The sequence below is a fragment of the Ovis canadensis genome, chromosome 3 (assembly GCF_042477335.2).
Source record: "Ovis canadensis isolate MfBH-ARS-UI-01 breed Bighorn chromosome 3, ARS-UI_OviCan_v2, whole genome shotgun sequence".
Classification (NCBI taxonomy): Eukaryota; Metazoa; Chordata; class Mammalia; order Artiodactyla; family Bovidae; genus Ovis; species Ovis canadensis.
Window position 1 is genome coordinate 226,535,273 of NC_091247.1, and position 25,169 is coordinate 226,560,441.

The window sequence follows — 25,169 nt, forward strand, 5'->3', positions numbered from 1 at the left end:
CTCACCCAGCCACTTGAAAAAATTGCGTCCCTAAGCCTTAGCTCTAACAATGGGAGTCTGGCTCTCAGGGTGCCCCTGCATCTCAGCCGTAGATCCCGGTAAAGGATGCCCGCACTCTCCCTGGAGTAGGGCCACAGCCGCGTCTGAGAGCAGGTAACCCGTAAGAAGTCCTTGTCTGTTCAAGGCACACCCTTTGGGTCCCCCCTTCTGTTGGTCTCAGCAAATGCAAGACTTGCTCCGAAACGGCTGTGGTCGTCCGTGAGCCCTGCTACGTCCGTTTTGTTATCTGTAATGTATAACAAGAGGTCCGCATTGGCTCAGGCAGCCTTTTTATTCCCAAGGAGCTGCAGCTCCATCCTGTTTGACTGTCTTGCATAAGTGCTCCTTGATAAGGCAGTTCTAAAATCTCTTGTGTGTCAAGTGGTTTGACATAGCACTTTGTTTGAAGAAGAGAACAATGGAGGAGACTATCCAGATATTAATGGAACTTCACAAGGTCTTGCTGGGTCGTGTTAATGAAGCTGTTGCGCTGATGAGGTGCTGCAGTTACCAACGGGATCACATGACCCTGGGGCCCAGGGCTGCCAGCAGTGACACTGAGGGAGGCACTGAGCTCTTTGCTTTCCAAAGACAGAAAGCTAACACTTGAGGTTGGCTGAATGTCAAGGCCAAAACCTGATTTCCGGGCTTGGTAAAGAATCCGCCTGCAATGTGAGAGACCTGGCTTTGATCCCTGGGTCGGGAAGATCCCCTGGAGAAGGGATAGGCTACCCACTCCAGGATTCTTGGGCTTCCCTTGTGGCTTAGCTGGTAAAGAATCCACCTGCAATGTGGGAGACCTGGGTTCCATCCCTGGGTTGGGAAAATCCCCTGGAGAAGGGAAAGGCTACCCACTCCTGTATTCTGACCTGGAGAATTCCATGGACTGTGTAGCCCGTGGGATCACAAAGAGTCAGACAAGACTGAGCGACTTTCACTCATTCTATATAGAGAGAAGAGGTCTGGGGACAGGGCCCTGGTGGGGGGGGGGGGTCAGTGGTCAGAGGAGGGGCCAGGACAGGATTCTGAAGGGTCCAGCCAGGAGGGGTGAGGAACCGGGGTGGGGGGGAGATGAGGACAGAGAGCAGACCCCGGCTTGACCAGCTGTAGGTCACCACTAGGCCCCTGCGTGCATCCCTCTCCCTAAGAGTGGATTCTGGGAGCAGCTGCCAGACCCTCTGCCAGGGCAGGTTCCAGGGGGTGACACTCCTGGATGGGCAGTGTTGTCCGGGGGGACCACCTGTGGGCGGTGAGGGGTTCCCCGGGCTGGCTGCCGTCCTGCTTGGACTCAGGCTCTCCCCTCCCCTGGAGGAAAGGCAGACGCCTCCTTCCGTAATAAGTATCCAGAGCCCCGTATTTGCCCATGTTTTCCTGCCCCCTCGAGAGCCCAGCCTGTCTTCCTCTGGCTCTTCCCAGGCTCGGGAGAGAGGGGTCCTGGCCACGCCAAAGCCCTGAGCCGTTCCCGAAAGCCCCATCAGTGGGCAGATGGTTGCAGGTGATACGGGGGGCCAAGGACTTCTTCTCTCCCACAGAGGGAGTTTCCTGAGACGTGACTGCAGGCAGCATCAGGCTCGACCAACCGCCTTGTTTTCTGTTATCGACTGAGGTGTGTCCCCCCTGAAGTCATAAGACCTCAGAATGGGACTGTATTTGGAGACAGCATCTTTGTAGTTAAAGTGAGGTCACTGGGGTGGGCCCTAAACCCTTCAGACTGGTGTCCTTTTAAGAAGAGGAGATGAGGATGCAGACACACACAGACGGGAGGCCAGGTGAGGATGTCTGCAAGCCGACATCCTTGAGAAGCCTCAGAGGAGACTGACTCTGTTGACACCTTGATCTTGGACTTCTAGCCTCCAGGACGGTGTGGAAGTAATCTCCACGTTTAAGTCACTCGTCCTATGGTGCTTTGTGATGGCAGCTCTAGCGAGCTCCTGCCCTTTCCTTTCCTTTTACATCGACGGCCTCTCCTCCCCCGGGACATTCCGTCTGCAGGTTTGGCTGGAAGGGACCGCAGAGACGTGCCCAGCTCCCCGTCTCTCCCTGGTGGGTGAGGAGGCTCTCTGCAGCCCCGCTTCCTTCCCCAGGGGCCTCTGCTCCGTCCTATCCCTGGCTGTTGAGTGCCTGGGGGCTCATATGGGCAACCTGGAGGAGGAAACAGCAACCCACTCCAGTGTTCTTGCTGGGAAAATCCCGTGGACAGAGGACCCTGGCGGGCTACAGCCTGGCGGAGTCCATGGGGGTCGCAGGGAGTCGGACCGACAGAGCAAGTGAGCACACGTGTGGACAGACAGCGGCGGGTTACTCAGCTCATACCTGTTAGATACAGATGGGGGGAATGAAAATGCGTAAATGGGAACCACTTCCGTCCTCTGTTGAGCTGCTTTGTTTGCCTCCAGCATAGCCTGCCCCACACGAGCCGATGCCCTTTAGGTGTGGCTGACCTCCCATGACCCCTGCGTTAGAGCCCTCCCTGGTCTGTGCTGCCTCCGGCCCTAGGACAGCACCTGGACATAGCAGGTGCTCAGTAACTGTTGTGTAAGTGAGTGAACGGATGAATGAGTGAAGGCGTGTCCTGAGCCCGGCAGGTATTGCTGTGTGATCAGAGGGTCCTGAAGGGGGCTATTAAACTGCTGCTTCTTGTGCTGGTTGAGGGAGGGGAGGATGTGGGGAGACCGTGTTGAAGAAACAGGGGCCTCTGGAGAAGACGCCTTAAACAGAACCTTGCCGGGGACCACTCGCCAAACAGAAGCCCTGCCTGTGCCCAGCCTGGACGCGATGACTTTTGCACCTGCCTCCCAGCAGTGCCCCCGCCCCCAGCACCTCCGTGCCCGAGGCTCGCAGCACGTCAGGCTCTGTGCCCAGCACTTTCTCATCACCATCCGGGTTCCTGATCTCATTATGTCCTGTGATGTCCTGTTGCTTTGCAGAGGAGACCTATCGGGGAACCCCTGAGTCTGGGAATGAGTGAACAGGCAGGAAGCCTGGGGAGCCCTCCTCGCCTGCCCCTCAACAGGAGTGCAGTGAGGGGTCTCTCTGGCCCCGCCCGGGAGGGGAATGAAGGCTCGAAGGCCGAGGCTTAGTGAAAGTGAAAGTCACTCAGTCGTGTCCGACTCTTTGCGACCCCATGGACTATACATTCCATGGAATTCTCCAGGCCAGAATACTGGAGTGAGGAGCGTTTTCCTTCTCCAGGGGAGCTTCCCAACAACACAGATACGAAACCCAGGTCTCCCGCACTGCAGGCAGATTCTTTACCAGCTGAGCCACCGGGGAAGCCCGAAGCTCAGTCTCCGTGAACGAATCTGGAGCAGACATGACTGTGTTTGTCGGCTCCCCCTGACTGCTTCCTGCTCCCTCTTGGTGAGAAAAGAGTCGCAGGGACCTGAACATCTCATAATCCTTCTTGCCGTGCTGTCCGAGCACTAGAGAAAGAAGAACGGGGGCGCGCAAGGTGCAAGGAGGCAGGGGCCACACCTGAGGCCGTCCTGTTCTCTCACCAAAGTCCTCCTCCCCGCGGGAGCCCGCTGGCCCAGCGTCCTCACCTCCGGGCCCGTCCCTGCAGGTCACCTCCTCACCTCCCCAGCCGCACCTTGAATCATCCTGTCCATTCTCTGTGCACAGAATGTTCCCAGGTGGGACACCCACAGTTGAATCCTTGACCTCCCTGCCCCTCCTTTTCCTGCTGGCATGATTTTCTAAGAAACGGCAGTGACTTGCAAGTTCAGAGTTCCATGGCTCAGCATCCTGGTGGGCCTCACGGCTAGGGGTGATCCTATCCACTCGGCCATGCCGGGGGTGGGGAGACCTCATCACAGCTGGTTGACCAGGCAGCCCTGAGTCCCTCCAGCTTTTCCTGACACTCTTCTTGTCCTTGTTGCAGAAAAGCTGGCAGACTGCAAGCTGAACGTGGCCGAGGTGACCCAGTCAGAAATCGGACAGAAGCAGAAGCTGCAGACAGTGCTGGAGGCAGTGCAGGAGCTGCTGCGGCCCCACAGCCGGCCGCTCCAGTGGACCGTGGACTGTAAGCGGCCGGCAGGTCGGGGACAGGGAGCTGGGGGGCCTGGCCGTCAAGCTTCCCGCCTAGTCATTCATCTGCGGGTCCACCGGGTCACCATCTGGGTTTGAGAGAGGCAGCCGGGAGTGGAGGAAGGCGATGGTCCCGGGGGGCCCATCGGCAAGGGGCGAAGTCACACCTGCGATGCTCTGATGTCCCCAGGCTTTAGAGTGGAGAGGGGTTGTTTCTGGTTGGTCAAGGGAGACTTCCAGAGCCAGGGCGGGGGTTTGGGTTATAAGACAGAAGAAGCTTGAGGGGTTCTTCCACCCCACATACCGGTGGCACCAACACCCAGTGAGCTGTGTTACTGGTGACTCGCCGAGGCAGGACCTCGGGAGGGGGTTCAGTCTGGTCCCTAGAGTATGTCACCGAGCATGCTGGCTTTGAGAATACGTGCTTCGTAGTATTTCTGGCCGGAACGTAAACCCAGAGGAGTGGAGCATTGACCGTAAGAGGCTGGAAAGGGCTTGACCCAGCTGCCCACCGCCCAGCCTCACCCCCAGGGTGGGGCTGCCAGGGCGCAGCTGCCAGGGCGCAGCTTAGACATTCTCCCTGCCACATGGGGCCCCTGCGCTTGGGTGAGACCAAGACTGCAGTCTGGTTCTACGGGCTTCTTGGCATGGAGATCCAGGACAGACCCGCCTCCTGGGTTGTGAGGCTGGGGGAGGAAATCAGTAAAGCCTGGCACAGGGTGCGTGATAACCACGCCTTGGCCCACATCCTGCGGAAGAGCTGGTGGGGCTGGGTTGGCAACCAGGGCCCCAGGCAGGGCGGGAGTCAACATCTGACACCCCCAAGCTCCGTTTGCCCTGCTTGGCGTTCCCTGTTGGAGACGGTTGGTGGCACAGAGGAAGGACCGCTAAGCGCCCAGATAAGAATGCACATGGCTGGGGTGGGTTAGCGGCCAGGTGACCTGTTCCTCCTGAACCTCTCCTGCCTCCTATGCCCGTTGTGCATTCTTGCCCATGCTCTCTCCTTCCCCACCACCTGGTTCACTCCTTCTACAAACAGCATGCCTTTGAACGCGGTTGCATAAGTCACCTGAGGCCAACAGGAAAGAGAAAAATGAGAAGCCAGAACTGAATGAGCCAGATTCACACAGGCTGCTTCTCAGCTCTCTCCATGTTTCCGTGGCCTGTGGTTCCGCCTGTGGTTTTCCTGAGCTCTCATTTGCATTCAGCATCTTCATTGCCTTCTCTCCTCTTTTTCTGTTTAAAAATTGAAGTGTAGTTGATTTCCAGCGCTGTGTTAGTTTCAGGTGTTTGGCAGAGCGATTCAGTTATACATACACGTTTTTTCAGATTCTTTTTCCTTATGGTGGGCTCAGTTACTTCAGTCGTGTGCGACTCTTTGCCTCCCCATGAACTGTAGCCCCCCTCCCCAGGCTCCTCTGTCCATGGGATTCTCCAGGCAAGAATAGTGGAGTGGGTTGCCATACCCTCCTCCAGGGGATCTTCCCGACCCAGGAATCGGACTCTCGACTCTTGAGTCTCCTGCATTGCAAGCATACTGAGCCATCTGGGAAGCCCCCTTTTCTCCTTACAGGCTATTGCAAAATACTGAGTATAGTCCCCGTGCTTTGCAGCAGGCCCTGTGGGGTTGGTTTCACTGCCTGTGGGACGGGGGCTTGGGGTTCCTGTCTTATGATCTAAAACAGTCCCCTCCTTGCCTCCCCGGCCAGCAATCCACGGGAAGAATCTAGTGGCTATCCTGCACCTCCTTGTGGCCCTGGCCATGCACTTTCGGGCCCCAATTCACCTCCCGGAACACGTCTCCGTGCAAGTGGTGGTCGTGCGGGTGAGTATTGCCAGCCTGGCAGTCCGCTTGCCCGTGACTCCTCCCCAGAGGCTCCGAGACTCACTCCTCCTCGTTCCTCTTCTGGTTCACCTGCTTTTTGTTCTTTTTCCCCTAAGAGGCTACCTTCTATTTTGTTTTTTCCTCTTGACAAAATGCATGCCTTGCTCTGGCTTCAAGGTAAATGATGGAGCAGGAACAATGGCATTGATTTGAAGAGAGGCAGATTCAAAGGCTTGAGTGTGTGGAGGTTTAATTTCCACATTTTTGAAAAGAGCATTCATTTCTCTGCAAAGCCAAGTAGCTGGAATTCAGGCCTCTTGAATGAGCTTATTACTCAGTGGAGAGGGCTGAGACCAGAGGAATGAAATAGATACTCTGGTACCCCAATCAAAGCCTCTCTGCATTCACTGCCAATTACATCCATCATCCCCCATCATCTCTTTTTGAGGGTCGTTTCGCTTGCTTCATTTGGAAAAATGTAACGGGGCATCAGGGTGCGCCTGATTGGAGTTGGACCTTCCATGTCGATTTCCTCTGAATTTAAGGGCATAGACCCTGCCTTGGCTTTGTGTGTGCAGTCTCTTCCAGCAAACATACATTAAGCACCTACTGTGTCCTGGGCCGTTGCCCTGATGTGGGGGACGCTGGAGAACAGGCTGGGGTCTTCAAGGGTCAGCTGCTTCTGCCAGAGCACTGAGGTTACGCTTGGAACCTGATGTCTCTTGTGGAGATGTCCAGCGCCACACTCCCTTCTGGTTTTTAAACTTATCAGTCCCATGGTCTCTGCGGTCTGCAAGACTCTGGCTGATCCTGTGTTTTTCGAAGCCGTCTGACCCCTCCATCACCCCCACAGCCCGGCCCAGAAGTGATGGACAGGAATGCCCCTTGGGGCCCCAGGCGAGGCTTCCTGCTGCCCTGCTGTGTCTGCTTCCCGAAGGGGAATGTTTGTGGTCAGAGGTGGTGATGGACAGGGGCCCGTGCCTGTTCCCCTCATCTTGGATGCTCACCCGGGGTGGTCGGCCGGGAAAGGCTTCCCAGGGACACATGAGAACATGGTTCCCAAACCCATGTACGTCAGACTCCGGCCTCCGCGAGCTCTCTGCATCAATACCCAGGGTATTTCCTTTCAGGCCCACACTTTGGTCCAGGAAAATCTTGGGGTTTGCAGAATGCTTCACTGGCCCAGGCAGGCGCTTGCTGGCACTTTCTTCCCTGACCAAGGTCACGGGAGGATCCTCTGGGCCATGGCCAGAGAGAAATGAGGCGGGAGGGGGGGCCCCGGGGACTGGCCCGCCTCAGGCCTCAGAGCTGCCCTGGCCTGTTCCCTGCACGTCCGGTTACCCAGTCAAGATGGGGAGATGCGGGAAGCGTGGCAGTTCGTGGAGGGAAGGAGTGAGGTAAGCCTGCGTTTGCACCTGGGAACATGGCCTTGGAAGGTCACTTGGTTTTCCTGAGCTCCAGCACTTTCCCCATAAGATTGAGATTCTACTGTGTTGCTGTTGCTCAGTTGCTGAGTCCTATCCAACTCTTTGCAGCCCCATGGACTGCAGCACGCCAGGCTTCCCTTCACTATATCCTGGAGGCTGCATGAACTTTCATCCATCGAGTCGGTGATGCCATCCAACCATCTCATCCTCTGTCGTCCCCTTCTCCTCCTTCCTTCAGTCTTTCCCAACACCAGGGTCTTTTCCAAGGAGTCAGCTCTTCGCGTCAGGTGGCCAAATTATTGGAGCTTCAGCATCTGTTCTTCCAATGATTAGTCAGGACTGATTTCCTTTAGGATTGACTGGTTTGGTCTCCTTGTAGTCCAAGGGATTCTCAAGAGTCTCTACTATAGACTTCAAAATATTCAGTCTGTCTGACTCATACCCAGCTCTGGGTCCATAGCCGAGTGGGAGCCTGTTGCACCTTTGATGTGTGAGCAAGTGGATAACATGTCTCTGGGCCACACATCCCCACCCCGAGCCCACTGTGGGGGCTCCTGAGAATATGCCAGGGTGAAGCCATGGGAAAGCTGACGGCCGCCCGACGCTGGTTATCTCCATTCACTAGATCCAGTGGTGAGAGTTCCCTGAAGCTGAGCTTAGGAGAGCCTGGGGAGCCTGGAGAGGTGTCCAGCAGGAAGCCAGCTCCCCGTCCGTGGAGGGGTTCAAGTAGGGGCTCACAGTGGGGTTGGGTTAGACTGCCGAGCTCCGCCTTGGGATGCACAGGCTTCCCCGCCACCACCATCGTCGCCTCTCCTGCCAGGTCCAGGGCACGTGTGTCACACACCATGCCAGTGTCTTGGGGCTGCTGGAAGAAAATCCCACAAAGTGGGGGCTGAAAAAAGCAGACGTCTGTCCTCACATAACGGAGGCCTGAAGTCCAGGTTGGGGTGCTGACTGGGTCCCTCCGAAGGCCCTAGGCCAGGGTCCTTCCATCCCTTCTCCAGCGCCTGCTGGCACCCTTGGCCTTCCTCAGCTTGTGGAAACGTGCCTCTGGTCTCTGCCTCAGCCTTACGTGGCCTCCTCCCTATCTCCACGTTCCTGTGTCTCTCTCTTCTCACAAGGACTCCAGTCTTTGGCCAGGACTCGCCCTAGTCCGTTACAGTTTAGTCTTAACTCATTACATCTGCGGAGACCCTCTTTCCAGATGAGGTGACGCTCTGAGGCTCTGGATGGACACGGCTCCTGGGAGACCCTGTTCAGCCCAGTGCCCGTGTGTTCTTTAAGCTGGTGCCTGCCTCGTGTCATGCATGCTCCTTTATGCTGCTTGCCTCCCCAGCTGCAGGGTGTCCTTTGGGAGCTGGGCTAGCTCTCCTGAGACCCCCACAGCTGCATTAAGAGCAGTGTGGAAAGCAGAGGGTTTGGCGTGGGGGTAATGGGGGCAGGTTCCAGCCACCAAAGGACCACCCCTGTGGTCACCTGCAGTCCACCCCCAGGAGTGGCTGCCCCGACGGGGATGCCCTCCCGCTCTGCCTGCCCAGGTGCTGATTTGCTTGCTCATTTTGGGGTTTGCAGAAACGGGAAGGCCTGCTGCACTCCAGCCACGTCACCGAGGAGCTGACGACGACCACTGAGTAAGTGGACCCTGCCCCCAGGCCCTGCTCCAGCCAGGGACCCTCAGACATGTGGGGGCCATTTTCCTCCGTGTGACCCTTGAGCCTGGGATGGAATTTTCTCCAAGCGCCCACCCTAGCTTTCCGTCTTCCGTGCACTTCATTCAAAGTGTTTTTGGTTTTGATTTTTGTTCTTTGTTTTCTTTTTTGTTTGTTTGTTTGTCTTGCTGAAGGGCAAGACAGCAGTTTGGTTGGGTGTTTAAATGAGAAATCCCATATCTTTTATTTTCTCCCTAAATAGAAAAAGGAGTCAATACCTGTAGCATATGAATTAAAACTTCTTTACGCTGCTGGAAATCTTTTCTGGAATGAGACAGGGAATAATAAAGAAACATATAATTGATCACATTTGAAATCTTTTGTAAGAATGAGGGGAAATTTGTAACAGTGAACTTCCTTGTAGTAGGCATGCTAACGACGTCCACATTTTTAATGTTTTGAAATAAGTTATTCTCCAAAGATGTGGACTGTTATTCCTTATTTTGGAAGGTGAACTTTAAGAATGTTGAGAGGGGGAACGGGGCAGAGGAGTTTAGACTGGTCCAGGGACCCGTGGTCCTAATTGATTCATCCATCAGAGGGAGAGAGGCACGCATCTAAACTAGGACTTCCTTTGAGAAAGTCCTGAGCCGTCTCTGACCTTTTCGAGAAGGCCAGGGGGCAATTTTTAAGAAGTCTGAAAAGCTTCAAATCTTTTGAAAGTAGCAAATCAAATGGCTCTATTTTGCGTGTGGTTTGTAAGAGGCCTTAGGACTCCCTACAAAGAACCTTTAAAATGCACTGCCTCTGTGCCTCCCTCCTAAAGCCGTTTCAGATGAAACAGGACATTAAAAATTGATCGTCTCAGCCCACCCACCTGCTCAGTTCAGGGAGTGATTAATTACTGTGTCATGGATTCACGGATGGTCTTTCAGAAATCAGGCCGACGTAGGAAGCCACTCCCGGTGTGGGAGCCGTCAGGTGGACGGGAGAGACGGCTGTTTCCTGATGTGTGTGCGCAGCTGTCTGTTTCCTGATGTGTGTGCGCAGCTGTTCATGGCCCACGGGAGGGGAGGGGAGACGGGGATGGGGTGCTGAGCCCGGCCTGGGGAGGGGTCTCAAGCAGGCAGCTCGGCCTCTTCGGGAGCAGAAGGGCAGCTTGCAGGGGGCGTCTGGAGCGGGCTAGCATCTTGGTTATCCATCGTTGTATAAATAACCACCCCAAACCTAGGGGCTTAAATCGACAGTCACTTTATTTGCGGACAGTCTGGTGGTCGGCGCTGGCCAGTGGGGGCTCCCCGTGTCTCTCACTCTCGTGGAGCAGGCTTCCTCCCGGTGTCCTCAGGGTCCCTGGAGAGGGACAGGGCAGCTGCAGGCCTCTGGCCCCTGCGTGCTGTGTCCCTGTCCTCTGGGGATCACAGCGCGTCCCAGGTCTCCCTGGATGGGAGAGCAGGAGGCAGATGGCCCATTGAAGGGGGCGGGAGCAGCCAGGCCTATTCATGGTGGGGGGCTCCCTCCCTCTGATGGAGCTAAGATAGATGGATGAATCAGTGAGGACTACGGGTCCTCCCGATCCGTCTAAACACCTCTCCCCCGTTTCCTCTTTCAACATCCTTAACTTTTACTTGCCTGCAGTGATGGGAAGACGCTGCATCTGTGTTGCCTGGTCTCACAGTGGATGAGGGATCCCTGAGAGGGCAGCAGGGGGCAGTGGGAGCTTTGTCTCCAGAGCCAGCCCCTGGGAGAGTGGCCCCAACGATTCACACCCAGTCACCAGCACCCACAGGGCCTGCAGTCTTGCTCTCAGATCCTCCGGGAGGAACCAGCCGCCCATCCTTCGTGGCTTCAGCTCTCGCCTCGAGTCAGGGCCCAGCCTGTGTTTCTCCAGGACCCTTTAGTCTCCCGCTTCCCCGGAAGTGTGTAGTCCTCACTCTCCAGAATGTGACCTCTGGGTAGTCTGCACCCTTGTATTTTAAAGGTTAAACTCGCGGCTTCCTCAATGGCTCAAGTGGTAAAGAATCCGCCTGTAATTCAGGAGACCCGGGTTTGATCCCTGGGTTGGGAAGATCCCCTGGAGGAGGAAATGGTAACCCACTCCAGTGTTCTTGCCTGGAGAATCCCATGGACAGAGGAGCCTGGTGGCTACAGTCTATGGGGTCACAAGAGTCGGACATGACCGAGCATGTGATGGATTAGAATCATTTTATTTTAAAGTTTAAGCTCAAGGTGCCAAAAGACCCGTTTTCTGCTGAAATGTTATCCGTGTTAACTACTCCCTCGATTAAATGCCCGCTCCCAGACCACGAATGGCGTTAAAAGGATGGTTTAGAGATGTCTATTTGCTTCCGGTCTTGTGCAAACATTTAGAATCCACGTAAGCACCTCCTGTTTGTAATTAGAGCGGGAGAGAACTTATCCAGTGGGACTCACATTTTTGTGACCCCGACTCTGGCCAACTGGAGGCCGGGGGGCATCCCCACCACCCTCCGCCCCGTGGCTCACTCAGCTCTGAGGACCGTCTGATGCTTCTCTCTGCTCTTGTTTGCAGGATGATGATGGGGCGCTTTGGTAAGTAACTGGGGGGGGGAGGGGGAGGGCATGGGGCACCTGAGGTCACTGGGCACAGTGGGGCTGCCCCAGGAGGCCCCCAGGGCTCACACGGTCACTCAGAGGCCGCAGGGCCCAGGGCGGGTTTCGGAGTGTGGTTTCCTTCTTCAGCTGTCGGGAGGCTGGGCGGGGGGATAGAAAAGTGTGGTGGGCCGGAGTGAACCAGGAGAAGGGGGAGGGCGGATGTCCCTGTGAATACAGAGCATCATTAGCTAGCTGGAGGTTCAGAGGTTCCTTAAGGGATGTACTTTTTGCCAAACGGATCATTTATTTAATTTATTGGGCTGTGCTGGATCTCAGTTGCATCATGCAGGACCTAGGTCTCTGACCAGGGGTGGAATTGGAGCCCCCTGCATTGGGAGGGCAGAGTCTTAGCCACTGGACCACCAGGGGAGTCCTGGGATGTGCTTTCATACATAGCTTTCCACCTTAAAATCTCCGGCTTAACAGACCTTAGAGTCAGGCAGCATTGACTGTGGTCGCAGCTGGGTGACCTTTGGCCTCCTCCTTCACCTTACTGTTCCCCATCTGTGAAATGGGTCCTCGAGGCTGTTGGTGGATTTTGTGAGATAACAGACGTTCATTCTGCTTGCCCCAGGGCCCGACTCTTTCTCTGTTGGTTTTCAGTGGCTGTTCCCTTAGAGCTGTCCCCTGCCCCATGAAAGCCCCACCATCCCATCTTCATCTCAGCGAGGGGTGGCAGGTGCAAGGGCAGCTCATGGCAGTGTTTCAGCCCTCCAGGAGGGGAAGCCCCCAGGTCTTAGTCACAGCCAGAGGCAGCTGGAGCCAGGCTCCTCGCTTTGGTGATATTTCAAATCAAGAAGCCCTCAGCACTCCCCAAATGCCGTGTTCTCCAGCAAGCAGAGAGGGGAGTATAGATGTTAGGAGGAAAATAGAGACCAAATAGAAGTTTCCTGAGTGCCTTGTGAGCCGGCCACAGGAGCTTGTCCCTAGCTGCGGGTGGGGGCCTCGGGGTGAGGGGTGCGCCTCGGGGGCACCCCCGGGCTTGGCCTCTGTGGCCTCATGGTGATTATGGGGACCAGAGGTACCCCTGCCACTTCGTTATAAAGAGGACAAGCGGCTCTTCAGTTCCCAGAGGTCTTGAACCAGAGAAAATGCAGCAATTATATGTCCTTAAGTGTCCTTAAGTAGTCCTTGCGCTGTGCTGGGGAAATTCAGTCTTCAGTTTTTTTTTTTTTTAAGTAGCAGTGGAGTTCTTTTTTAATGTCTATATTATTAAAAAACACTTTTAAAAAAGGGAGTGAAAAGGAATCCTCCTGTGTTCAGTTGCTGAGGCTGCAGAATAGGGTGGTGAGTGAGTGCAGCTGCAAGGCTGGTGTGGGGGCACCTGGCCCTGCCCTGGGTGTGCGGGGGTGCTGGGCGCAGGGCACCCTGCTGTCCCCTCCGTGTCCCTTCGGCAGGAGGGGCTCAGGGCCAGTGGGCTTGTCGAGGGCAGAGGTGGCTCCAGTGGGGCCCTCCGAGCAGCCTCAAGTGTTGCCTTGGCTTCCTGTGTTTTTTCACTTCCGTGCGGGGCACAGGACTCGCGGGCCTGGACCAGTTGGGGAACTTCAGGGGGGATCAGCTCCGCTGGGGCCTGCGTGCCGCCTCCCATGCTAGAAGGGGCTAGATGCTCAGTCAGGAAGGCCCCAGCAGCCCTGAGAAGGGGCGCTCGGGGGTCGGGTGGACTGGATGGTGGCTGAGAGTCCCCAGGGATGGCTGAGCGTGGTGGGGGGTGCACCGTGGCACCTGAGAGGCCGAGGAGCCTGGAGTCGTCGCCCTTGTTAGGTCCGGGGCCACCCATGCTCCTGAAATGCAAAACAGGCCATTGGTGGGTGACAGGCAACTCGCCTGCCCCAGCTCCGGCTCCTGCTGACGCAGGTCCCCGGGTCTCCTGGTTACCCCAACAGGCAGCAGCTTCTGCCAGCCCGTGTCCCGTGGGAGCCCTGTGGCCCCAAGACCCCATCACCTCCCCCCACTGGCCTCTCGAGTTGGCTCCTCTGCACTCCTTAACCCCTCCCTCTGCTCACCCCCAGCTTGCCGAAAGCTAAAGCCTTGCAGCCCTTGCAGGCGCTTCCAAGGCCCCCTTCGACCACCCTCTGGACACCCCTCTTCTCTGCTCTGGCCTTCTGGACCCCCCCTTTGTACTCTCAGCAGCCCCCACCCCGGCACTCTCCTTCCAGCTTTTGTACGCGCAGTACCCTCGGCCTGAAACGCTCCCCCTCTAGATTCTCCCATGGCTCACCTCCTCCAGGGAGGCCCTCCTTGATGCCCCTGCCCGAATCGCTGCCTGTCCTCTGACCCCTCCTCTCCATTATCTCTTTACTCACCTCTTGGCTCGCTGGGAACGCTTTTGCTCCGTGCCTGACAGGCATGGGGGCGCTTGGACAGTCAGGGACGCCCGCTTGGCCCTGCCCTCTTTCCCTTGGCACGTGGCTCCTTGAGTCGTGGACTTCGTGGTTGGCCCAGTGATAAAGGATCCACCTGCCGATGTCAGAGACGCGAGTTCGATCCCTGGGTCGGGAGGCTCCCCTGGAGGAGGAAATGGCAACCCCCTCCAGGATTCTGGCCTGGAGAATCCCACAGACAGAGGAGCCTGGCGGGCTCTGGTCCGTGGGGGTCACAGAATGGGACGCGACTGAGCATGCCCACGTGCCTTGAGCTGTGAGCCTCCTGTGGGCCGGGGCGTGTGTCCCCTGCGTGCATCCCCAGCCCTGGACCACACACGTTCCAGGAGCACCGGAACACCAGACAGACCCTCCTTGGCTTGTGTCTGCCCTGGGGCAGGGCGCGGGGGTGGTGCAGGCTTCACAGGGAGCCCAGTTCTTGGCCTCAGTTTCTTACCTTAGCACCCTGAGCAAGGTGGGGGGTGGGAGGGCACTCTGCACCTCCCCTGGGACCCCCCACCTGCCTCCTTCGGGCTCTGTTGTCCCGGCTGGGGTGGATGGGAGGCCCTTCTCTCCCCGGGGGAGCTGGGGAGCTGCAGCCCTGTCTCCATGGTAACGGGCTTGCTGGCTGCCTCTCCTCCGCAGGCGCCCCTCCCCCTCCCAGGCTTCAGGAAGTTGGAGAGAAGGATGGAGAAGCTTTCTTCCTTTTCTTTCAGGACTCCTTGTAGCCCCTGGGCTCGCCCCTTCACATCTCCCCATTGCTCCCGACGCTGCAGTGTCATTCCTGGTCTCTGCCCTCCAACCACTCCTTTAACCCTTGAGGGACCCAGCCCTCTTGGCCCCGACCTCCACCCACCCAGGCCATCTGGAACCCACTCCTGGCTCTCTGTTCCCTCTGCCCAGAACACCCTCCTCTTCTTGCCCCAGTGAGCCTGGACTCAAACATGAGGGCTCCTCCAACCCCGGGCCTGTGTCCACATCCCCAGGCTCCGGGCCCCCAGGGACCAGACGGGTCACACGAAAGACGCAAGTGGTGAGAATACTGAATGATGAAGGGCTGCCCCCACCCCCCACCCCCCCACCTCTGTGCTGTGTGCCGCGGGGAGTGCTGGTGCCTGGGGGCGAACAGGGGAGTCTGCCTCCACTTCCACGGGGGCTGGTCAATGCTGGGAGTGGGGGAGGGTGAATGGAGGTTCACTCTTGCCTCGGCTCCTGTATTTTCTTCAAAAGAAGCCAGAAATTCCGGACTTTTGGATAGACCTTCCAATTTCAAGAATGTAGACTCAGACAGGGCCCGCTTCTTCTGGAGTGAGCTGAGCATCTTTGGCAGTTGAACTTGGGTGGACACTGAGGCCCTGACTGCTGCAGCCGCTTCCTGCATCTTTCCGGCTTTGTTGGTACCCATCCCTGGACTGCCTGTGCCCTTCCCGGGGGCGGGGCTGCCCCCTGTTCATGCATCCCTGTGACTGTCCCCAGAGCCTATGGGGAGGTCAGGGTGGGGGCAGGACGAGAGGACATCAGCGGCGTGCTCGCTTCTCCCCTTATACCCTGTGCGTGAAAGTGAAAGTGAAATCGCTCAGTTGCGTCCGACTCTTTGCGACCCCAAGGACCGTAGCCTACCAAGCTCCTCCATCCGTGGGATCTTCCAGGCAAGAATCCTGGAGTGGGTTGCCATTTCCTTCTCCAGGAGATTTTCCCAACCCAGGGATTGAACCCGGGTCTCCCTCATTGTAGGCAGATGCTTTACTGTCTGAGCCACCAGGGAAGTCTGTTTCTCTGTGCGTGCTGGGTGCTAAGTCGCTTCAGTCGTGTCCGTCTCTTTGCGACTCTATGGATTGTAGCCCCCCAGCCAGGGTCCTCTGTCCATGGGATTCTCCAAGCAAGAACACTGGAGTGGGTTGCCATGCCCTCCTCCAGGGGCTCTTCGCGACCCAGGGCTCAAGCCCACGTCTCTTACGTCTCCTGCATCGGCATTCAGGTTCTTTACCACCAGCGCCACTTGGGAAGCCCTTGATTCATCACCTCGCTTAATCCTTAACACTGGTGGTGAGCCGGGGTCTGTTTTCACCCCCACCTCATGGAGCGAGACGCTTTGCCTAAGTCACAGGCCCCAGGCTCTCAGCCAGATTAGCTGTCATTCCCCAGGCCTTGGCCATGACGCCATCCGCCCCCCAGGTGCAGGCGAGCGGGCGTGGGGGCCCCGGCCTCCAGGCCCCACGATGGGCCCCCTGCTGCCCTGCCTCTGCTGGCCCAGTGGTGGCTCGGCTAAATATACCCGGCTGACGTCAAGGCTGTTCTGCTCCTGGGGGTTTTCTTAAGCTGCATTTAAAGTTTGTGTTTTGCTTTGTGAAGATTTAGCTTTTTTTTCCCCTCCCTCTTAGCAGACTGTCTTGTTGAGTATAATCGGACTTAGATGATTATAAAAATAATTTACAGCTGCAGCAGTAGAAAAGCTATGGGGAGGAAAACCTGCAGGGTCGGGCCTTTCGGTGGCCTTTAGGTGGAAAAAGCGGGGTGCCCCTCTGCAGACGCACTCCTCGCCCCTGTGCACGCGTGTGTACACGCCACACGTACACACACACCATGCATACACAGCTTCCTCTTTGCCTCTCACCCTCCTTCCTGCTGCCTGCCCCCAAGGCCAAGGGCGAGGCTACCTGGGCTGGGCCAGCTGCCTTCTGGGGCCCTGGCCGGTGGGTGCTGAGTGCCTGCCTTTGGGGGCGGCCTCGGGGAGTAGCTGGGATACTTCCTCCAGGAGAGGCACAGGCTCTGGCTCCCTCGGTCATGACCTGCCTTTTTCTCATTTCTCCCCTCTCTCAGTTGATGCGGTCCTGAAGCAGGCCCTGGGTCATCTCTAGCTCCGGGTTCCAGCCCCCTCCAGACAGGTGCAGGGCTCTTCCTACCCCAGCCCTCCCCCAGACTCCACGCAGGGGGTTTGAGTCCCAGCCCCAGCTTGGATAGAGGGCCTCTCTGCTGGTTGAGGTTCTCTGAGCATTGACCACCCCCAGGCACCGTGAGGGGCTGAGTATCCTTGAGGACCGAAGGGGGTCCCCGGGCCTCCAGATGCCCTCATCCCCACCCCTTCCATCCTGGCAGCGACTGCCCCATGGCCCTGGGTCCCACCCTGAGACCTCCGCCCCCCTGCCTGGGCTCCAGGCGGCAGTGGGCTCTATCTGCGTCCATGTGACCCGCCATGGCAGTGTCAGGCTGGAAGCAGGCCCCTGGCCCAGACAGTCTGGCCCACTGACGGCCACGTCGCCCCAGCCTCTGGTGGCCTCGCAACTGAAAGAGAAGGGGTTGATTCTGTGGTAATTTGGAAGGCATGCCTGGGCCCATGAGTGGCAGGCAGGTAGAGTGGGTTGGGGTCCCTGGGACTCGGTGGGACAGGTCCCTTCCAGCCCTGGGGATCTTCCCACAGAGGCGGATACCCCGGGGAAGAGCAGCTGGTGAGGCGTTCTGAGCAGGATTTCCTGGCCCTTTCCTCTGTCCTGAGCACTGGCCAGCCCTGGGGATCTTCCCACAGAGGCGGATACCCCGGGGAAGAGCAGCTGGTGAGGCGTTCTGAGCAGGATTTCCTGGCCCTTTCCTCTGTCCTGAGCACTGGCCAGCCCTGGGGATCTTCCCACAGAGGCGGATACCCCGGGGAAGAGCAGCTGGTGAGGTGTTCTGAGCAGGATTTCCTGGCCCTTTCCTCTGTCCTGAGCACTGGCTGCGGGCCCTTCACGGTCTGGAGCCCGTGATGGTGCAGTGAAGAAGTGAGACAGTGGTCCCGGGCTGCACGGAGCAGACAGTCCAGCAGGGAAGGAAAGAGAGAACGTGCTCACGCAGAGTGATGGTCGTGGTTTAGCCGCTCAGTCGTGTCCGAGTCTTGCGACCCCATGGACTATATAGCCTGCCAGGCTCCTCTGTCCATGGGTTTCTCCAGGCAAGAATACTGGAGTGGGTTGCCATCTCCACCTTCAGGGGATCTTCCCGACCCAGGGATTAAACCTGGGTCTCTTGCCTTGCAGGCAGATTCTTTACTGACAGCCGTGAGTAATTGCTAGGAAAGTTGCACCAGGGTGAGAGGACAGAGAGTGGAAGTGGGGTGCTCTTTTTGAGACAGGTGGTCGTAGAAGGCCCCCCAGATGACCTCAAGGAGGCGAGGCTGGTGAGGAACAGGTGCAGAGGCCCGATGGTGGGCATGTGACAGAGGGAGGAACCGGTGGGTGGAGTGAGGTTGGGGGGGTGTGGGGAGGTGATGCTGAACTTGTGGACCCCATGGGCCCTTGGGAGAGAGAGAGAATTTTATTCTAAGAGTGATGAGTGATGGAGAATTTAGTCCCCGCAGGGGTGGGGTCCAGTTCAGTTCAGTCACTCAGTCATGTCCAACTCTTTGCAACCCCATGGACTGCAGCACACCATCCATCTCTATCCATCACCGACTCCCGGAGTTTACTCAAACTCATGTCCATTGAGTCGGCGATGCCATGCAACCATCTCATCCTCTATCATCCTCTTCTCCTTCCACCTTCAATCTTTCCCAGCATCAGGGTCTTTTCCAGTGAGTCAACTCTTCGAATGAGGTGGCCAAAGTACTGGAGTTTCAGCTTCAGCATCAGTCCTTCCAATGAACACCCAGGACTGATCTCCTTTAGAATGGACTGGTTGGATCTCCTTGCAGTCCAAGGGACTCTCAAGAGTCTTCTCCAACACCACAGTTCAAAAGCTTCAATTCTTCAGTGCTCAGCCTTCTTCATAGAAAGAAAGCAGGGGTGGGGAGGGGGAAAGAAATGATCCAGTTTACACTTTAAAGTGGGAAGCCTGGTGTGCTGCAGCCCACGGGGTCTCAAAGAATCGGACACAGCTTAGCAACTGAACAGCAAAACTTTAAAGGACTCACTGGGCCTTCAAGGGAGAATGGATCGGAGGGGTTGGGAGGGCAGGAGTGGGACCCATTCAGCAGGAGGTTGTAGCCACCATCCCCAGGTGAGGGCCTGTTTGGGGGTGGCGGCCACGACTACCTGGGGAGGTGGTCAGATTCATTCACGAGATGTATCGACAAGATAAGGTGTGTGGGGAAAACGGAGAGAGACTTGGATGTGATAGATGGGCACCAGGAGCGCTTCCCCCGTATTCTGTGTTCAGAGGCAGAAACTGAGTTAAAGGGACCATTCAAAGCGTCTTTCCCTTGGTTTCGCTCCTTGTCAGCACCTGCTTCTTGGCTCTGGCGGGAGTGCAAAGGCTTCCAGGCAGGTGGAACATGCCGGGGGATTAGACACTGCTTGGTTCCGGGGATGTGCAGGGATGATCAGAGCAGCACCCGCGTCTCCTTAAACCCTTCTCCGTGTCTCTGCAGAGCGGGACGCCTTCGACACGCTCTTCGACCACGCCCCCGACAAGCTCAGTGTTGTGAAGAAGGTGAGTTCTCAGTCAGGGTGTTTCCCTCCATCTCTGGGTGCTTTTTTTTTTTTTTTTTTAACAGCATGAACTCCGTGCTGGGAAGGAGGTGGGAAAATGTTTGAAATCTCTGAAATGTTTGCCACATGGATTGAAGTGTAATTATAGTCAAAAGCGTAACTGCGGTGCATAAAATTAGCACCTTTTTAACTCAGCATCTCTGCTCCTGAGTATCTTCCTGGCCACCCTCCCTGCCACTGCTGTGGAGTGAATTACCCCACCAGCGTTGGGGGGCAGTTCATTCCGAATCAAGGCTTTTTTTCAATGTGGAAATGTTTCTCAGCACGTCAGCCTGCTGGCTCGTGCTGGCCTCGTTACCGCGAAGCTACATCCACGACGTGCCTGGTAAACAAGCAGGCGCTGTTGGCAGAGCTGCTCTGAGCTCCATTTGGCCTGTCTCCCCAGCTGGGAGTGCAAAGGGGCGGCAGTCTGCTGGTCAGTCTCCGATGGAAGAAATCACGTGAACAGGGTCTGAAGTTAGGGGCTGGGGAATGGTGAGCTTCCAGGCGCATGGCTTCCTCTACCCCCGGAGGAATCAAGACTCAGTACACATCAAGTTATTTGAGTGCCTGCGGAATGCTCAGGAAGGCAGCGGTGGGATGGATCTCCGCTTGTAAAATCTGAGCCCTCGACCCTGTGCAGACGGCTCTTGATCTGGGATAGTATTCCCACACAGGTTGCTTCATGCAGGACTTCTCAGAGTCTGTAATATGCTGACGTGCTTTGCAGTTCTCCAAGAGGGGGCTTGGGCTTCCCTGGTAGCTCAGCTGGCAACAAATCTGCCTGCAATGCAGGAAACCCCGTTTCGATTCCTGAGTGGGAAAGATCCCCTGAGATGGGATAGGCTACCCACTCCAGCATTCTTGGACTTCCCTTCTGGCTCAGATGGTAAAGAATCCATCTGCAATGCAGGAGACCTGGGTTTGATCCCTGGGTTGGGAAGATCCCCTGGAGAAGGGAAAGGCTACCCCTCCGGTATTCTGGCCTGGAGAATTCCATGGACTGGATAGTCCATGGGGTTGCAAAGAGTCGGACACGACTGAGCGACTTTCAGTTCACTAAGAGGGGGCTTGGTGGGGTGCATTTTCCCAAGCTTGTTTGTCTGTAGTGAGATCTGTTGCTTTAAATATATTGGGATAGATAGAACACATTAAACTCCCGTGGAACTCACGTTTGGGAAATGTTGTGGAACTCACGTTTGGAAAATGTTGGTCCAGGCTGGGATGATGAGATTGTTAGTTCTTGAAGCACGTTGCAGAAGTGGGCCTTCTGGGGCAAAGCCTACTGAGCATCCTTGGATAACAAGCAACATACTCTGGGCCCTCAGAGCAGTGCCCCCACCCCAACCTCGGCCACATCCGGCCCCTAGAATCCGTTCAGTGGACGCACAAATTGTTGTCCACTAGCTCAGTCAAGTTCGACTCTGTGACCCCACGGCCTGCAGCATGGCAGACCTCCCTGCCCATGAGATTTTCCAGGCAAGAATACTGGAGTGGGTTGCCATTTCCTTCTCCAGGGGATCTTCCCTACCCAGGGATCAACCGCCCCCCTCCTGCATTGGCAGGTGGATTCTCGACCGCTGAGCCACCAGGGAAGCCCTGGCTTGCAGTAGATCTGATTTGTTCTTTGAGAAGGCGTGTTGCGGGGATCCCAGCAATGACCAAGGAAGAATCCTTTTGTTTCCCTGACACCTTCCTGCTTCCAGCCTGGCCCTTCCCCACCCCCACACTGGGAGTTGTGTTAGTGTCTCCCGAATCCCCGAATAAAAGCAGGGGGAGCCTGTCCAGCTCTCCAGGTCCCTCCGAGGTCACACCTGACTCCTCTCTCCCATCCCACCCACCTCCAGCCCCCGCTGGAAGGTGCTGGAGGGCTCCCGCAGGTATACACAGCCCGGGTGGCTGCTCCGCCCACTCTACCCCCCAGCTGAGATGCTCCCCTGTGCCCTTATCTTCCAGGGATCCACATGCTTCCCATCGACACCCCACCACCGCCCCCTGGTGTTTGCGTTTCACCTGCTTTGCTGTGTCTCTGGATTCCCCATTGCCTCCCCTGGGCGTGTGTATGGAAAATCGTGCCCCAGACGTCAGAGTGGGGCTCTGGCTTACTTACTGTCTTGCATCCCCAGCACCAATCAGAGTGCTGGGCATGTAGTGTATTTGGGTTAGATGAATAGGAAAAGACATCATGTCCAGGGTAGGGAGAGATGGGGTGGATACTGAGTTTCTATGAAAGTTGGGCTTGATTACTGAGACAAGTTGCAGGCGACAGGCTTTAAACTTTTGCCAGAGAGGAGAAGCCAGTGGCCCTGGGTAGGTGCACACCGGGACTCAGCAAGTCTCTGAGGCCTCTTCGTTAACTGAAACTCTGACGGAGGTGGCCCCGGGCAGCCTTTCTGTCTCAATCTTTTGTAGTTCAAGGCTACAGCCAGCCTATGTTATCTCCCCCTGAGTAGGAGTCGGCACATCCATCTTGGGGGCGCAGATTACTCTTCTGCAGGGTTGTTAAGTATGGTATGTGTGCACGTGGGCTGGGGGACAGAGTGGTGCGTTTCTTTACCAGCTGGGGTGGATTTAGGTTTTATCTCATTAAAACCAAGGGTGATTGTAAGAACATTTCATTTTCGACTCGAGCCTTTCATTCCAGCCAACAGGGGAGATTACGGAAGCGTCTCACAGAGCCAGAGATGGCACCTGTCGCGTCAGCCCGTGATGTGGGAGCCGAATCTCGTGCTCACGTTTCCCGCGTCTCTTTGCCTTGCAGTCTCTCATCACGTTTGTGAACAAGCACCTCAACAAGCTGAATCTGGAGGTGACGGAACTGGAGACCCAGGTGAGCCGTATTCTGGGTTGAAGGATCTTTTGTCTGGTGTGGTTTTCAGCCAGCTCTCTGATCTTCGGTGGGCTCTGTGAACAAAATCAGACAGCATTGTGTTCGTCATACAGAGAATGTCCATCAGGCAGTTGAAATAGTCCCAGCCCCAGCCTCCTGGACCTTCTCCCCAACCCTCTGTTTTAATTCCTGGGGCTTCTGGAACAAAGCCCCTTAAACGACACATATAACCTCATAGTTCTGGAAGCCAGAAATCCCAGATCAGGGTGTCTACAGGGCTGTTCCTTCTGAGGCTCTGGGAGGGGGTGGGATGGGGGGCAGGGAGGTGGTCAGTGCCAGGCCCCTCCCCCAGCTCCTGGTGGCTCGCTGGTAACTTCGGGCATTTCTTGAATCATCAGATGTATTATCTCCATCTTGGCTTTCCCATGGATCTGTATTCAAATTTCCCCCCTTTTTTGGTAAAAACACAATTTTGTTGGATTAAAGCCCACCCTAATGAGCTTACTTCTGCCAAGACCCTATTTCCAAGTAAGTTCACACTCACAGGTTCTGGGGGGCGGCCAGGATTCCAACACATCTTTTTGGGTTGTTGTTATTGTTCAGTCGCTCTGTCGTGTCCGACTCTTTATGACCCCATGGACTGCAGCACGCCAGGCTTCCCTGTCCATCACCAACTCCCGGAGCTTGCTCACACTTGTGTCCGTTGAGTCAGTGATGCCCTCCAACCATCTCATCCTCTGCTGCCCACTTCTCCTCCTGCCCTCGATCTTTCCCAGCATCCGTGTCTTTTTTGGTGCAGGGATGCAATTCAACCACAGCGCCCTCCAAGGTGCCGGCACCCCCACCAAAGAGCTTCTGCGTGTGTGTGTCCCTCAGACTAGAATGTGTGGCTGCCTCTGCCTCTGCTTCTTTTTTTAAAAAAATTTTCTAAAATTGTTTTGCCTGCACACATGTGGAATCTATTTCCCCGACCAGGGATCGAACCCGAGCCCCCTGCAGTGAGAGCGAGGAGTCTTAACCTCTGGACCACCAGGGACATCCCTGGCCGCCTCTGCTTCTGCTGTCTGTGGCCGTCCTACCCTTAGTGCTTGGCCAGCGAATGCTGGCTGGCGTCCCTCCAGTGAATACACACCACGTATTTCTCCCGCCGCAAGTATAGAAAGTATACCTCCCCACCCCCACTCAGAGCGAAAGCCGCAGCGTGAAAATATGTTTTGAGCACTCGGCAAGCGTTAAAGACAAAATATAATTTCCCCGGGATTAGCTGGGTGCTTGAGTTTGACGTCTTTCGCGTTCTCGGTGCCTGTTTCTCTAATGTGCAGCTGATCCTTCTTAAACCCCTGGGTGATTGCATTCATTCCTTTCTCTTTCTTTAACTTTTCTCATTTGCTTTTCTAATTAAAAAAGTAATTCAGGTTCATTGTAGAAATGTCTGAAAATGCAGATAAGCAAAACAAATAAAAATCACCCGTAATCCCCTCACCCAGAGGGAAGGCGCTGGGGGCTTCCTCCAGATCGTTTCTCTGCACGGATGGCTCCTCGTGCGCAGCTCGCTCTATGTTTGAAAGCTGAATGGTCCCCTTTTTAGCGTATATATTTATTTGTGCATCATTTGCAAGACCGCTTTCTTTCTTTTTTAGCAGTTTACTAATATTGGGCATTTAGCCTCTGATCATTTGCGGCTTAATGTGTTAACAGTCCAGAAGTGTACTCATTGGAAAAGGCACCATCCTTTTGGTCTGCCCCTGCCCCAACTCCCTCACCATTCTCTCCAGAGGTAACCAACTGCAGTTACTGGTTGGGTGTGCATTTTTCTAGATGGTTTGTATGCATCGAGTGGGTTTTTTGAAATGGCTGTGGGTCCGGTGTTTTTTTTTTTTTTTTTGCAAAGCAGCTGTTTTGTAAAGGGTCACTTAATAGTGTGGGCATCTTTGTGTGTGAGTGAGTGGGTTTCTGTTGCATCCCTTTCGTGTTATCTGGCCTGTCTGTGTGCATCACTAGCAGCTGCCTCCTATTCTGCGTGTCATTAAATCCAGTCCTTGTGGATGGGACATTTCCTGATCTGGTAAATAGCTGTACAACCAGTATCTTTGGACACAGCTGTTTATACCTTTATCTGCTTCCTCAGGATAAACTCCTACAGTTGGGGTTTTTAGAGCAAAGGTGTGTAGTTACATGGAGGGCCCGGAAGCTTTGCCCACCTGAAACTCTCATCGGCGGTGGTGAGAACCCACATCCCCACCAGCTGTCCCTGATGGTCACTGCCCAGATGGCTCTGCCTGCTGGTATCAACAGCCACACGTCTTGGGCTGAATTCTCAACTTAAATTTGCATTGATCTCTGTTTGCTCTGCGTGTCCATTACGTTTTTCTGTCACTGCACAGTAGGAAGCAATGGGGCTTCCCAAATGGCGCTAGTGGTAAAGAACCCGCCTGCCAGTGCAGGAGACATAGAGACCTGGGTTCGATCCCTGGGTGGGGAAGATCCCCTGGAGGAGGGCATGGCCACCCACGCCAGTATTCTTGCCTGGAGAGTCCCATGGGCAGAGGAGCCTGGCGGGCTACAGTCCACACGGTAGCAAAGAATTGGACACGACTGGAGTGACTTAGCAAACACACGTGAAGTAATATCTTAAAAATATTTTGAGCCAGTGATTCACCAAAAGAGATACCCGGCCCCCAAAATACAGATTTTTCTTTTTGTTGTTGCGAAGGACTCTGAGTATTTTCATAAATATGTTCATTGTTTACCTTCTGATGTCCTGGAAGTTTAAGCAAACTGGGCTCCAGTTTTCTTGCTCTGGGTGTGTGTATGTGTGTGTTTTCTTTTCTTTTTAAAACCACTCTTAGACTGGGGGGCAGCTTCCTGGCTCTGTGACACTGAGCCAGTTCCTCAACCTCTCTGAAGTTCTCCCTGCGTGTTTAAACTTGAAATAAGTCAGTAT

At 55.7% G+C, this 25,169-nt stretch overlaps 1 protein-coding gene across 8 annotated transcripts in view; it reads left to right on the plus strand.

The window, feature by feature from the left end:
* The window catches only part of PARVB (parvin beta), a 113,463-nt gene that overhangs the window by 77,508 nt on the left and 10,786 nt on the right, over nt 1-25,169 (plus strand). For 7 of the 8 annotated variants that reach the window (XM_069581720.1, XM_069581718.1, XM_069581722.1 and 4 more), the window contains 6 exons: nt 3,920-4,060; nt 5,775-5,890; nt 8,890-8,948; nt 11,515-11,534; nt 19,296-19,357; nt 22,157-22,225. In XM_069581720.1, coding sequence (XP_069437821.1) covers nt 3,920-4,060; nt 5,775-5,890; nt 8,890-8,948; nt 11,515-11,534; nt 19,296-19,357; nt 22,157-22,225 — 467 coding nt within the window. The remainder of the gene's footprint in view (nt 1-3,919; nt 4,061-5,774; nt 5,891-8,889; nt 8,949-11,514; nt 11,535-19,295; nt 19,358-22,156; nt 22,226-25,169) is intronic. The other variant, XR_011255355.1, reaches the window with a different exon arrangement.